The sequence below is a fragment of the Muscardinus avellanarius genome (genome assembly GCF_963383645.1).
Source record: "Muscardinus avellanarius genome assembly, chromosome: 20".
Taxonomy (NCBI): Eukaryota; Metazoa; Chordata; class Mammalia; order Rodentia; family Gliridae; genus Muscardinus; species Muscardinus avellanarius.
The window spans coordinates 12,212,562-12,227,438 of NC_137806.1; the positions used below are offsets into that span (position 1 = coordinate 12,212,562).

The 14,877-nt window shown below is 50.9% G+C and overlaps 1 protein-coding gene across 15 annotated transcripts in view; it reads right to left on the minus strand.

Annotated features, from left to right (window-relative positions):
- Nucleotides 1-14,877, minus strand: part of PARD3 (par-3 family cell polarity regulator) — a gene marked incomplete at both ends in the record, with an annotated part of 556,932 nt that overhangs the window by 164,604 nt on the left and 377,451 nt on the right. For 3 of the 15 annotated variants that reach the window (XM_080716983.1, XM_080716982.1, XM_080716981.1), the window contains one exon: nucleotides 13,889-13,926. The exons of the other annotated variants lie outside the window; for them this stretch is intronic. In XM_080716983.1, the coding sequence (XP_080573109.1) occupies nucleotides 13,896-13,926 (31 nt within the window). Of the gene's footprint in view, nucleotides 1-13,888; nucleotides 13,927-14,877 lie in introns of those variants that run through there. 15 annotated transcript variants of the gene reach the window in all.

A 14,877-nucleotide genomic window follows, 5' to 3' on the forward strand; every position in this document is an offset into this window, starting at 1 on the left:
CATGAATAGAGAATCATGGTATGGCCACCGCACTGTCCCAGCCCAACTCCTGCCTGTGGTGCACGGTGCTGCGCTCTCCTACGACGCACAGTAACAGAATGTGTGACTGGACCCTGGTTAGGAACCCAGCTGTGAACTATGACCCTGGAATCCTGGCCTGGCTCCGGGACGCAGAGATGGGGGCGGAGGAGAACAAGGGTATGTGTTGATTGTCTGTCCTCAACCCACAGGGCCCTCCTGTGAAAGGGAACCTGAGACTCCACAAACGTCAAGCTACCACATTCTTCTTTATTTGCCTGCACAGTTCAACGGGCGTTCAAACACACAACTTGTTGATTTGTGAGCTGGCCTGGAATTCCTATCATCCCGACTGACTCCCAGCCTGCCGTGTGGTCCCGGAGTCCGGACCAGTGGTCACAAGCCAAAGATAGCTTCTCCGTGGGAGAACATCCTGTTACTCCAGACATCGCTCTGGAGCTGGGGACAGTGCCACCGAACATCTGTCTAAATGCCCTGTGTCTCCAGGACAGCCGCTTTTACGGGGCATCAGTGGTGTGGCTTTCCTTGGTTACCCTCAGAAACTGTCTGGTCTTAGCCAGTGTGTATAAGCACAGTGTATTCAAGAGTGTAACTTTATTGACAACAGCCCCAAGGAAAGGCCCATCATTTAGTGAAGAGATCTGTGATAGCTACATAGGAAATAATTCAGAAATAATAAGCTAAAGAACGAAAGCCCAGGAGAAAGAAAAGACGAACATCAAATTACATCAACTGATAGATAAACAGCGCCTTGCACTTCCAAAGGCTTCCATTCACGCTTTCCCAGTTAGTTCTTAAAATTCAAGGTCAGGAGAGGCCAGAGGGAGCGGGGTAGCTGGTATGGGCTGCGCCAGGGGCAGGGCCCAGGCTGGGGGATGGGGGGTGGGCTGCGCTTTTAAGGCCATGAGAGACCTCGACCCCTTGGGGTGGCAAGAATCCTCCTGTTGACTTTCATAGCAAGAGCTCATGAAGTGGGGAAAAAAATGTTTATCACACTACTTTAAAATGTTTAAAAACATACTTTAGGAGCCAGATGTGGCCACACATTCCTATAATCCCAGGACTTGGGAGGCTGTGACATGAGGGTCACAGGTTCAAGGCCAGCCTCAGCAACATAGCAAGAACCTGTTTCAAAACAAAACAAACAAAAAAAGACCAGGAGTGTAGCTTGGAGGTAGAATGTCCCTGGTTTCAATCCCCAGTATCAAAATAAATCAAGAAAATGCATGCTTTAAAAGTTCACTACATAAGACATTTGTAAAACCAATAAGAAACAGGGCGTGGTGGCACACACACACTTTTAATCCCAGCACTTGGGAGGCTGAGACAGGAGAATTGCAGGTTCAAAGCCAGCCTCAGCAACTTAGCGAGAACCTGTGACCAAATAAAAAATAAAATAGGTCTGGGGGTGTATCCCAGAGGTAGAAGTCTCCTGGGTTCCATCCCCAATATTACCACCAACAAAACAAAACAAGAACATTGAATACTTGAAACCAAAAATCAAATGATGACCCACAAACATTCGCCCAAATGCATGGTATGCTTGATAATACTCAGACATAGAAATACTAAAGCGTCCGGGCGACATCAGCTGTGTCATGGACTGTAAACCTCAGCTGAGTCGACGCTGGGCTGGGGCACCCGTCGGGCAGGCTCTATGCATGGAAGGATGTTCGCACAGCTTCTGCTAGGGCACCGTCGCACGACCCTACTTGAGACGACCAAAGCATCCCCAGACACTGGCCTTCTTGGAGGAACACCCAGGAAATCGAGAACTACCTGGCTCAGGTCTAAGAAAAACAACAATTTCAAGACAGTAGCCCCATTATTAATAAAGCAGAAGTGGATCGGAGGAAGGCGGCAGGTGTGTTGGGCTTCACACACAAGAGAGGCACATTTTCAAGACTGTTTCTTAGACGCAGATAAGGAAGTATCTTCGTGTGTGTGTAGGGGGGATTCTGGAGGGTGGAACTCGGGGGCTTTCTACCCCTGGGCTACACTCCCAGACCTACTTTATACTCTTTTAGGAAACAGGGTCTCACTAAGTTGCTGAGAGCCTTGCTCAGTAGCTGAGGCTGGCCGCAAACCTATGCGATCCTCCTGTCTCAGCCTCCCAAGCGCTGGGATTACAAGCGTGCGCCACCATGCTCGGCGGAAGTCTCCTTCTACTGAGATGGCTGGAGATGGCCATCTAAGTCCCAGAAGACAAGATCTAGGATATTGCAACATCAAAACATAGAATACGGTCTAGCATGCTAGACCAAGAACCTATCAGGAAGTCCGGCATGGTGGTGCATGCTTGCAATCCTAGTACTTCGGAGGCTGAGACAGGAGGATCCCAGGTTCTCAGCCAGCCTCAGATACTTAGTGAGACCCTGTTTCAAAATAATGAATGAAAAAATAGGGCTGGGGATGTAGCTCAGAGGTAGAATGTCCCGGGTTCCATCCCCAGTACTGCCCCCCACCAAAAAAAAGAACGGAATCCATCAGGAGCATCAGGAGACATGTTCATCACTGCACCAAAGACCATCAAGGACCATCATTCCCTGCTCGCTCTCCAAAGGCAGAAAAATGTGGCTCACGTGATCCGTGACCATTAGCACTCCTCGTAATAAACCTAAAAGCGACATGCTTTAAACCACAGCCAGCAGACATCATCACCCGGTTCTAGTGGACATTGTTTCTGCCCAGCCTTCCTTCACCTGCAGGTAGCCACGCTACCGTCCCTAAGCTTGGAAGATAATACGTGTTTAAGTGGCAGATCTAATGCTTGCAGACATACATGGCCAGCTCCCTGTCTTTGAGTTAAATGAAAAAATGACCTGTCCGCAGTTGCTGGCTCTGGCCCTCAGGGTGGGTCTGTCCAGGGCCCTGAGCCGCTGAGCCTCCCGCACCGAGGGCTGTGAAGGCAGACCCAGGGGCAGGCACTGCCAGCTGCTACTTGACATGCTCTCTGGACTCCCCCTTGCAGGTAGAAGCTGGGTTCGGTGGATGAGGTAATGGACCCAGCGGAGATTTAAAAAAAAAAAAAAAAAAAAAAAAAACAACTTCACTACCAGCCTCCCTGGGAAATGGGAGAGACTGAAGAGAGCAGATAGGGTGCCAGCGCGGAAGGTTCACAGCCCAGCTTCTCGCTACCTGCCATGCTGGTGAAATGCCCGCCCTCTTTCTGCCTCGATTTCCCCTTTGGTCAAATGCAACCATCCTCACGTGTCACGAGGATTCAATGAATCACACACCGCTGCTTGTGGACACCTCTCGGCGCTCGGTAAATGTGAACTGACTGATGAGTCCTTGTTATTTTTAGTTTCTGGTTCAGAGAACTCAGAAAAGACCCCGAGAAGGAGACTGACGGGGGTGCCTCCCTCCTCCTCCTCCTCCCGCCAAGAGGGCAGAATGGTAGCGCAGGCTGCCATGGGCACCGCGTGCATCCACACTCGTTACAGCACACACGCAGGTATGGACGGAGTGATAGACAAAACGTGCTCTACCCATAGCCTGGAGTAGTATTCAGCCTTAAAAAGTAGGGAACTCTGATGTACTAGTTAACTGTGGATGGACCCAGTGACAAGCAGATAAACACTCTGAGGCACCTAGCATCAATTCGTAGAGACGGGAAGCCAAGCAGTGCTCGCTGGGGCTGGGGAGAGGGAACTGGGGAGTGGGTCAGTTCTGCAAGATGAGATCCGGGAAGGGACGGAGCCGTGCCTGAGAGCATCAGTGTACTTAGTGCGACTGAACTGGACATGTCTGAATGGTTAAGGTGGTTAGATGCACTAGGTGTACTTCACTAGGCTTTTAAAAATAACAAAAGAAACATTAGGGATGGGTCCGAAGGCGGCGGTGGCGATATTGCCAACACTCAGGCCCGTCCCATACCGCCTTGGGCTGTGTCTCTGGCCTTCTTCTGTGGAGGGAACTGGATTGAACCCAATGTCATTTTACCTCCTGGCCACACCTCAGCCCTTTTTATGTATTTGAAACAGGATCTAAGTTGCTGATGCTGACCTCAAACCTGTGATCCTCCTGTCTGAACCTCCTGAGTACTGGGATTTCAGAAATGAGATATCACATCTGGATTCCAGAGTTCTTTAACCTCGACATCCCAGGCCCTTGGCTCTTGGCGACTGTTTGCTCAGACGCTGCCCTGGAAGCCAATCCATGTCAGCAGTTGGAGGGCAGGGAGGAGACAGGCTTCCCAGGTGTATGAACAGAATTGAAATGGCTGAAAGAAAACCCCCGAGGAGCCAGCTACCAGCAGCCGCTGCTGTCCCCACAATTCTTCACGGGGAACCCACACTCCAGGAGTCGGCTGGGATCTGCGGAACCTCTGCACTGTTCCGTGGCTCATTCTCCAGCCGGAGTGAGGCGCCGGTCACCTGAGCTGTTAGTAAGAGCACGCTCTCTAGTGTGGTGGCCGCCTATCAGCCACATGGGTGCCCAGGGATAGTGCACTTCTAAAAGAAAAGGCCATTTTCCTCGCTAACCGTGCCAAAAGAAGTGACAGGAAAATTCTATTTCGCAAGTTAGAGAACTCATAAGAAAAGTGATGTTCAAAGGAGCCTTGTCTTTCTATAAACCAACAGGGGCCTGCTCAAATAGTGGAGGCGGAGAACTGAGACTACAACCAGAAACGTCTGGATGGATAAGATCACAGTAGATATAGAACCTTTTCAAAAGAGCCTTCATAGGAAAGGCATTATTTAAATGTTTTCTATTTGTTCCTAAAGCCCCAGAGGAAGATCTAAAGTCTCAGTAGTAACTCACTTGGAGATTAGAATGATACTTATTACCAAACAAGATAACAAGTTACACTTTCTACCTTTTTAACAGTAACACCTAGCTCATAGTATTTACTTCTAACAATTGATAACAAAGTTGTGTTGCCAGATGAAATACGTATAATTCTATATTTTCCTGGAAAATACATTTCCAGAAAGAAATCTAGATAAAGGTTTTAATCCGATAATAATGAAGCACATAATATTTAGAAGGGTCCCTGAAATTAAAAATGCATATGGCAAATAACAAAGTTTCCTTCTGTTAAATTCAGGTAGGCAGGGATTGCCATGGAACCCTTTAGAGCCAACAAAAGCCAGGCGTGGTAGACAGAGCACACCTGTTACAACATTGCTGAGGAGGCTGAGATAGGAGGGTGCCAGCCTCAGCAGCTCATTGAGACCTTGTTTCAAAGTAAAAAAGGACTGGGAGTATAACTCACAGGTAAAATACCCCTGGGTTCAATACCCAATAGCAAAAAGGAAAAGAAAAAGGTAGGAAGTCCTATAAAGGACCAACAGCTAAACTCATGAGCAAGTTATGGATGCCAATTCCAGCAGTATCTAAAACACTGATCGTTTGACTACATTAAGAACTTTATGTTCCCCTGGGTAGAAAAAGATAAACACTGTGATCTGGGGAATGGAGACTTTGCAGACACAGTTGATTACGGTTGTTTACTGAAGCCAAAGGAATAGAATCATTTGTGGGTCTTAAGAAAACCCGCCCTGAGAAAGCACGGTCTAAAATGTGTGTCCAGAACAGGGCCTCCGGGCTTCCACTTGGGCTGGGGCTCAAGGGTGCTAAGCACCCGGCAAGGGCGCTGCCTCCGAGCTGCACTCCCAGCCCCAGGGCTCCCAAGCATACGCTACAGTGGTTCAATATCACAGTGTTTTCAAAAAAAGGTCATTTTAACTGGCACTTTGACAAAACAAGTTAGTTATCTGACCTCAGTCCCTTGCTGGTGTGTAAACATGAGGGGCGCTGGGAACCAGGCGGCTCATTTATAGTCTAAGCCACCAGGAGACTTAACCTGGACCTTCCTCTCCGAAGGTCACACACTGGCCATTGCCACAACACCGAAGGCGAAAGGAAAGCAGGAAGGGGGACTCTGGGCTCTGGGGGGCCGAGCGTGGCCGCCAAGCAGGTTGCTTACTGTGCTGCCAGCTTGTACGGTGGTACCGGTTTACTTAAAAACTGAGTTCCTTGTGTCCTCAATTCTTCAATTCTTTGTGGCAGAATCTGCCTTGGGGTTCCTCTGTCTCTGAAAACGTCATTTCTATGACTCAACAACTGTGGAAATTTGGCCCGGGCTTTGGGTCTGTGTGTACGGAGTACCGGGAAGGAAAGCAAGCTTGCTTCTTAAATAGCTGGTATGCCACATTCTCAACTCGGGGCAAACACATGCGCAGAGACGACGGGCAGATGTCACACGGTGCTGGGCAGGCCCGAGATGCAGCTCAGCCGTCCCAGCCGACCAGCTTCTACCACACGACAGGCCAGGAACACCCTGGACCACATCATCCGCAATAATAATGCCCCCCAGGGTGGCCCTGTGACCATGCGCCCGGGTCTGCTCTCTGCGGCAGCCTCTCCTCAGGCACCACAGCTGCCCGCCTGCCTCATGCTGTCCCCCAGCCTGGACAGGGTCCATGGCCTTTGCCTGCTGCTCCTTCCTGGGACACAGCTCCCAGACAGCGCCGCACCAAGGAGCCGCGCTCCCCAGCATCACCTTGCATCTCTGTACCCTCGGGGTCTCTCACATACACATGGCAGGCCGCCAGGTCGCCTGCAGTGTTGCCCAGGCAGCGAGGGGCTGCTCCTGCCCCGTCCACGAGGCCCAAGGACACGGTCCCCCCTGGATTCCACTCTAGGCCCCCAGGGCGTCTGGCCAGTGGCCCCTACTAAGAGCTCCCAGGCTCACTCAGCCAGACCCCTGGTATACCCTTCATGGTGGAGAGAGAGAGGAATACTGGAATTTCCTTAAAATTGTTCTTTTTTTTCAAGATATGCTTGAGTGGCTACCTTGGTCCTTAGGATAAGGTCCTGGGTCATTTAAAAGAAGCCAGCCTACCTCTTCCAAGGTCACTCTTGCAAACCTAGGCAGTTTCCACCACTGCAACTGTGTTTCACAAACTGCTGGAACCCACCAAAGATCAAAAAGCTCACTTGGTGGGATTTGCCAACTATTTTTTATTTAAGTTCATATTTATTTACTTTTCATACTAGGAGATTGAACCCCGGGGTGGTCTACCTCCAAGATTATACCCCCCGCCATTTTATTTACTTTTATTTCTTTTTTGGTACTGGGGATTGAACCCAGGAACGGAGACAGGAGCATTGCAGGATCTAGGACAGCTTCAGAAACTTAGATCCTGTTTCAAGATTAAAAAAAAAAAAAAAGAGCCGGCCATGGTGGTGCACGCTTGTAATCCCCGCGCTTGGGAGGCTGAGACAGGAGGATCGCACAGGTTTGAAGCCAGCCTCAGCTACTTAGTGAGGCTCTCAGCAACTTAGTGAGACCCTGTTTCCAAATAAAATATAAAATAGGTCTGGAAGTATAGCCCGGAGGAAAGAAGCCTCTGGGTTCCACCCACAGTACCACTAAAAGAAAAAAAAAAAAGATAAAAAATTAATTAAAAGGTTTAGGGGTATACCTTGGAGATAGAATGCCAGAGTTCAATCTGCAGTATGTGCGTGCGCACACAGAAATAAACACACACACACACACACACACACACACACACACACACACACTGACCCAAAGAAGCAAGCCCAGCTTTGTGAGATGGTTTAGTAATCTGTCCGTGCCCTGTGTGCAATGATTTGCAATAGAGAACACATTTCTTGCTGTCAATGGTATTTCCTTGCGGCTCTGGGGATGGAGCCCAGGGGCATTCTACCTCGAAGCTACACCGCAGCCCTATTTTTTTTTTTTTTTTGTCTTATGTTCACACAGGGTCTCACTAAGCTGTGGAAGGCCTCACTATGTAGCTGACGCTGGCCACGAATCTTTGAGATGTGGATCATATTTAAAAAGAAAAACAGTTTGCATCCCATTGATGCAAAATCTTCCTGTCTCTCTGAAGACAGAGAGCTTTTAAACCTGTTAAAGCCATTTCCTGGACAGAGGCAGGCCGACTCCAGCCTGGACTAGGTCCGCTTATGGTAAGTTCCCAGGACAATGTCCGTAGCCTTTCACAAGATGCCGACCAGAGCATCGGCAGGCTGTGCCGGTCTCTTCTCGGTGCCACCCGCCCACCACAGAGTCCCTGACACCCATCACGGGAACCAGGATGGAGCAGGCGCTCTGTACATTTTAAATAAATGTAAGCCGGGCATGGTGACACACGCTTGTTAATCCCAGTGCTTGGGAGGCTGAGACTGAGGGATCACAGGTTCACAGCCAGCCTCAGCTACTTGGTGAGGTTCTCTGCAACTTAGGGAGACTCTGTTTCAAAAATAAAAATAGAAAATAGGGCTAAGGATGTAGCTTGAAGGTAGAATGCCCCTGGGTTCAATTCCAAGTACTGCAAATAAAATAAAAGTGTATAAAATGGCTATTTTCGCCCGAGCATGTACCTGGCTATACTGCCAACCTGAAGGGGGCGGCAGCGAGCATCACCCTGCCACCATGGCTGGTAACCTGGGACAGGAGCTCTGGAATCACAGGCTATACAGGCAGTTAATGGGATGGGACGGGGCAGGTAATTCTGAGGAAGCAATAAAATCTTTAAGAACATGTTTGGAGAGATGGGGGTGAACTCAGTGGCAGAGAGCTTGCCCAGCAGTACAAGGGGCTGAGTTCCATCCCCAGTGCTGCGTAGGTAAATAACTAAGCGAGCAAGCAGGCAATTAAATAGAGTAGGCTGGGGGAGAGGAAGAAAAACCACAGACGGAAGTTACAGAAATCAAGTCGAGACAAAACCTACAGGTCAGCTCAGAAGCAAGCAGCTCTGTGTTTCCAGGCGGAGAGGACGCGCCTTTCTGAGCACACAGCTGCAGTGGCCGTCACGTGAGTGCCAGGCCTGCGGGTCCGGGTTAAACATCACCCCGGCTGGGACGCAGGAGCACAGCCCGGGGCTGGCTCTACCCTCGGCCTCAGGTTCACCTGTGCTTTGCCTTCCTCCTCCAGGATACAAGGCTAAGAAAAGCGCCTTCAGGGCTGTACTGCAACGGAGGGGTTACGCACAGCGCTCTTGGTAAGGTTCACAGGATCAGCACGGGGCCAGTGGGCTGGGGCCAGGGCCAGCCCTCTAGGGGGACATTGCTCCTGAGGGTGGCATGACCAGACGATCACCCAGAAAATCAGAAGAACGGACGGGGATGGGGGGTTAGTGACGGCAGACACCCCTCCCATGAGGTCCACGGGAAGAACAGACCAGGGCAAGGAAGGGGCTGCCTGTGGTCAACTGGGCACCTCTCAGTCTCTGCTACTGTGTGCGGGCGGGAATGGGAAGCGGCCCCTTCCCTTTCTAAAGACTGAAATCCTTACGTAGCGGGAGAGGGCTGTGGACGTTACAAGGTAAATGTTATAAATGCTATGGAAGAAGAAACTAACGAGGTGAGGCTGTCATCGCCCTGTACAAGCACACTCTGTTTAGGAGTATCACAGAAGATTCCAGATGTGGGCGCAGGCTGACCCAGTGCCCCGGAGGATCCCAGGCCCGCGGGGAAAGCGGCGACTGAGCGCCCCCTGTTGGTGAGGTGGAGGTGGCATGAGCCCTGGCTTCAGGGGAAGGTTTTAGACCAACTCTGGTCACTGCCCACGAGGGGCAGAACCAGGATCCCGATTTAGGAACAGAATCAATCGGCCCCATCTCGCAGGCCCTCACGTTGTGAGTCTAGAAGAATCTCCAGAGCAGTGGCATTGTGGGGATTGAGCCAGGGGCGTCACACCTTGAGCTACCCCCAGCCCTATTTTATTATTTATTTTGAAACAGGGCCTTGCTAAGTGGCTGAGGCTGGCCTCAGGCCTGGGGTCCTCATCTCAGCCCCCCAAGTACTGGGGTTATGGGCATAACAATTACACCCAGCTCCGTGGGTGCTATTAGTACTGACTGACTCCCTGCTGGCCTCCGTAGTCAAGATACAGCCCTGAGCCCTGGGCGTCAGAACTGCCCGACACAGGACGTAATTTGGCAACCCCATCATCTTTTTTGGGTCTGATGTACTAGGAAATTCTTAAACCACTCTGGCTTCTATTAGCAGAGGAAATGGTACCACTGGTAATAAACCCAGAAAAGCACCATGAAAGCAGAGCCAGGAGGGCTGGCCTGCGAGGACCGTCTCTCGAGTCTCAGGCAGAGACGCACCGGAGGCAGAGACTTGCAAAGTGGGGCGCCAGCAGCAGCCGGGCGCTCGACACCCGCCGCAGCACTGCTGCACATGCAGGCCCGCGCGTGTGCCGTCTACCGCTCGCTGCAGATATGTAGCATCGATCTCTTTGGCTCAACTAACATGTTCTGCCTGGTCTCCACTGAGCCAGCAGCACACCCGCAGCAACCGCCCCAGCTGTTCAGCAGAGCTGGGGATCGCCCGCCAACTCAGCAGAGACGCCATGGCGGGAATTCTGGACTGGTGGCCAAAGAGGACGCTCTCGCACCTGTCAAGACATCAAAGGCTCGGGGGAGGGGGGGCAAATCACGGATGTCTTAGAGGAGAGTGATCTTCAAGAGGATGTACAAGGTCAAGGGATCTGGGGCCGGGGAGCTTCAGGGAGGAGCCAGCCAAGGAAGGACTGGGGGCAGGAGTTGGGGAGGCCAGTGGGGAGGACGGCTGCCCCCAGCAGGGTTCTCACTGTCATGCTAAATGGCTAGGAAGGCTCTGGAATACTGTGGGAAGAATATAGCTTGGGGAGCATGTAAGGTGTATCCCACTGCTTGGGAGGCTGAGGCAGGTAGTTTGAGGCCAGCCTCAGCAGTTTAACAAAATTAAAAAAAAAATAGCTCAGAGGTAGAATGTCTCCTGGGTTCAATCCCCAGTACAACACACACACACACACACACACACACACACACACACACACACACACATTAATGAATAAAATAGGGTTGGGCTGTAGCTCAGCAGCAGAGCTCCCCTGGGTTCAATCCCCAGGACCACACACACACCAAAAGAATAAGGCTTGGGGCAAGAGGGTGGCGGTGTGGGTGTGGGGCCTGGCCAGCACAGGCCTGAGCAGGCCTGAGCAGGCCTGAGCAGGCTGGGCTGGGGAGGGATCGTCTCCTTGCTCTACCAAGGCCTCTCTGTTCCACTCTTCCAGTTGACTTAGGGGCCATCAAGCGGTGTCAGCGGGGGGAAGCGGGGGTGGGGAGAGTGCCAGGATCATAGACGGGCGAATACAGAACCCACGGGCTTTGCCCATTACCAAGCTGGCTGTGTGGTGTAGGGAGAGTAGCGGTTGAGGTTTGCTCTAAGGCTCAGAACTGACCGACTGCAGGGATGGGGCGCAAAGAGGGGAGGAGCCGGTCTGGGGAAGTCTCCAGGACCCAGCCTACACATGGAAGCTGGGCCAGGAAGGAGGTAACTCCCCTGCCTCTACTCAGACCCCAAAGGCTGTGTCCTGTGTTGTGGTAGACTGTGGACTGAGCACTAGGGCACCAGGAAGACGGAGTGACAGCTTCTCAGAGAAGACAACACCCAGCAGGGCCAGTGCAGTGCCAGGGGAGAACCACCCGCCATGAAGGGCCAAGGCCTGCAGAGGCCTGGGAAGACATGGCAGACAAGATGGGAGAGGCTAGCTGTAAAGGGCCAGAGGAAAGAGAGAGAGGGTTTGGAGGAGAGGTGGGGCCAAGAGAGGTCTTTCTGGACAGTGTGGGAATGGTGGCAGAGCTGCTGTGGCAAAGCAGCAGGGATGGCGGGGGAGGGAGAAGGCATGCAGGGAGCAGAGGTCAGCAGGGCTGGCCCGGCCTCAGTGATCCCAAACAAAAACAAAACCCGGGTACAAAGGTCGACGCCGACAGGGCTCTATCACCAGGACTTGAAACTCAACCTGATTTTAGTCTTGTTGCTAAATTGGCTGTTATTAAACACGGGTCAGAAGAGACCCATCTGACACTGGATTGTGCCAGAAGCCACGCCTCCAGTGAATTCTTTAAAAGACCTTTGAAAGGATAAAACGGTGATCTTAACGTATAATTTGTGGCTTGATAAAAATACATTTTGGAATAATGTAAACTTGATCCATTATACATAATGCAGAAGCCAAGGACCCTCTAACAGTCACAGGTGAGCTCCAGAAGGTGCTGCAGCTGCTGGGACTGTGCTCCAGTACCCTCCCCGTGCATAGGAGTTATCACCCTACACTATTAGAAAGTGAATAGTCACTAAACTTCAATTTTCACATCAACTGAAGTGGGGAAAAAAGAGATTCCATTTTCTACACTGGTCTGGAATTAGCATCTCGGCACTGTCAAAAATTTCTTTTGTGAAAAGCTTTGCTTTACGGAGACCACAGATTAAGTGTCATCCTTGACACCCACGGTCTGCATTCAGGCTGCAGGTCTGGGAGAGGAACCTTCGAAGAGCGCCCAGAAGGTCCCAGAGAGGCCTCGCCACGGGCTCGGCGCTTCCTCGGAGCCCAGGGGTCTCTACTTAAAAGCACTGACAAGGAAGAGACGAACATCTGAAAAATATAGCTTTGCTGTCAGGTCAGCCTGACACTTATTTTCTGGTGTTAAAAAAAATGGGGACCTCTATATCCGTTCAAATTAAAGATGCCTACATTAAATCCCTGGGATTTGCAAATTCAGAACTTAGTGGAGAAATCTCTCAGATGTGCATGTAGGAAACAGCTGTTCTGTCCTAGAGACGAAGGAGGGGACAAATGAATTATGCAAAATCTTTGCATTACGCAGAGTGCCTCCTGTGTTTCACAGAGAGGCCTGATTTCCTTCTTGACTGCATCCCCACCCCAGCGGCTGCGGACGACGGGATTTCAATGTACCAACACAAGTCTGGTCACTAGAGCCCGCACTGCAGTTTAGCCCAGCCATAAAGAAGTCCAGGTCTGGTATTTCTGGTGTGTGCAGGTAAGCAGCGTCGGGTGTGCTGCCCCTCACACAGGTAGGGCTCCCTGTGCGGGTTTGGGGGCTTGGCTGGGCTGCAGACAGAGCTGACTAATCCTCCCCAAAGCCACCCGGCCATGTCCACAAGACCTTCGACAGCCTGTAAATCAGGGTGCCAGTTCTCTGGCAACAGAGCTAACTGCACCAGCCTCTGCAATCCCGAGGGGCCTGGTGCAGAGGGGAAGTGAACCAAGTCTTCCCAACAAGCAGAAGATTCGGTTCTCTGGTGAGGGCCTCAGAAATCCTCTGCACTAGCCCTTGGACATGAGATTGGATGCTTGGCCAGGCAGACTCCAGGGAGGTCCGCCAAAGAGGGTATAGTCCTGTAACTTGTGGCTTCGGCCAACCTTGGGATTACTATTTGCAAAGTAGCTCTGCTTTGACGGTCTTGGAGAACCTGTTGTCCACCCATCCCTAAGCACAGACATCTTCTGAACGCTTCCCACTTTTTTGCCTAAGGTCTGCAACCCAACAAGGCACTAACTGTGGCCCCAAAGGCCCTTGGAGCTGGCCCGCTTGGCCCAGTCTGTGCTCCTGGGGGCGCCTGCGACCGCGCGCGCTGGGTCTCTGCCTCCTTGATCTTCACCAGCCTCTGTCCCCAAGCTACTGTGTCTCACAGAAACCACGTCCGGGGAGGGCCAGGCAGCATCTAGGGAGAAGTGGCTCTGACATCGACGGTGCGCTGAGGATTTCTGCACACGCCAGCATCTTTTTGTGGAGAACTACAGTTTTCCACAAAAAGGGGCTAATAAAAAAGCTAGGAAACAACCCGCACCTCTGCCTTTGGGAGTGGTCATTTCAACCCCACGGCCCCTCCCCAAGCCCGAAAGGAGGATCAGGAAGTTCCAAATGGATTAGCATGGAAATTCTTAAAACGTCAAAACTGCTGATGGTGTATACAAAATCCGTCAACAGCCGCTAGGAATCCATCGAAAGTCAATTTATTGTTTGGTTTAAAAGCAACCGTGCCACACGCGCTGCTCACAGCATTTTTATCTGGTGGGGTGTTCATCTCTTCTCGGGCTTCGGTTTGGCAAGGCTAAACGAGAAACACGGTACAGACACAGGGTTAGTAAAGTCTAGCAAGGGAGGGACAGCAACACGCTCTGTTATTCTCAAGCCTAAGACGCTCCGGCCAAACGACAGTATTAAGTCCTAAGATCTGGTCCTGTGCCTGGTGTCCTGAAAACGATTACAATCTAAAAAAGAAACGCTAGCGGTGTATCTGATTCCACCCGGGGTTTCAAACTCAGTTACCAGTTTCCTCTTCCAGAACTGAATGAAGCAAGGCCGAGGGGCCCAGGTAATTATTTTAAAGGCAATTCAGTTTTAAGGGTAATACTACACTGCTACTCTGCTCCAGATTCTAGGGCCCCAGGTTTTCTATCAGAGACAGCTAAGCTGAGACGGCACAGCAAGGCCGCTCCTAAGAACCTTGAGCTTTCGGACACCTGGAGTTCTCTGACCTTCAAACAACAGGAGGTCCAGTTTTCTAGCAAAGCGACTTCAAGCTGTACTTACTCCAGGGATGGAGAAAAAGGAGCCAATTTTTTTTTAAGTTCTTAATATCTGAGAAGACAGGCTTTTTATTATGTCATTGGTAATTACAATCTAGAGATAGAAACTAAGCCCCAAACACGTTGCTCAAAAATGCTTGTAATCCCAGCATTCGGGAGGCTGAGAACGGAGGATCACGGTTCGCAGGAAGCCTCAGCTACTTAGTGAAACTGTTTCAAAATAAAGAATAAAAAATAGGGACGGGGTGTAGGTCAGAGGAAGAATGCACCTGGGTTCTATCCCTAGTACCTAGAAGAAAAAAAAAAAAGCCACTGCGCTCCTTTAAAAAATGCACACCATCAAGCTGACCTCCCAACATGCAGATTTAGTTTCCTCTTTACTGACAACTTCATCTAATTGCAGGGCTCTCAGACATTCTTCTTAGTCTGAAATTTGAATAGCTCAGCATCCCAGAATGACCGGTGTGCTGAGA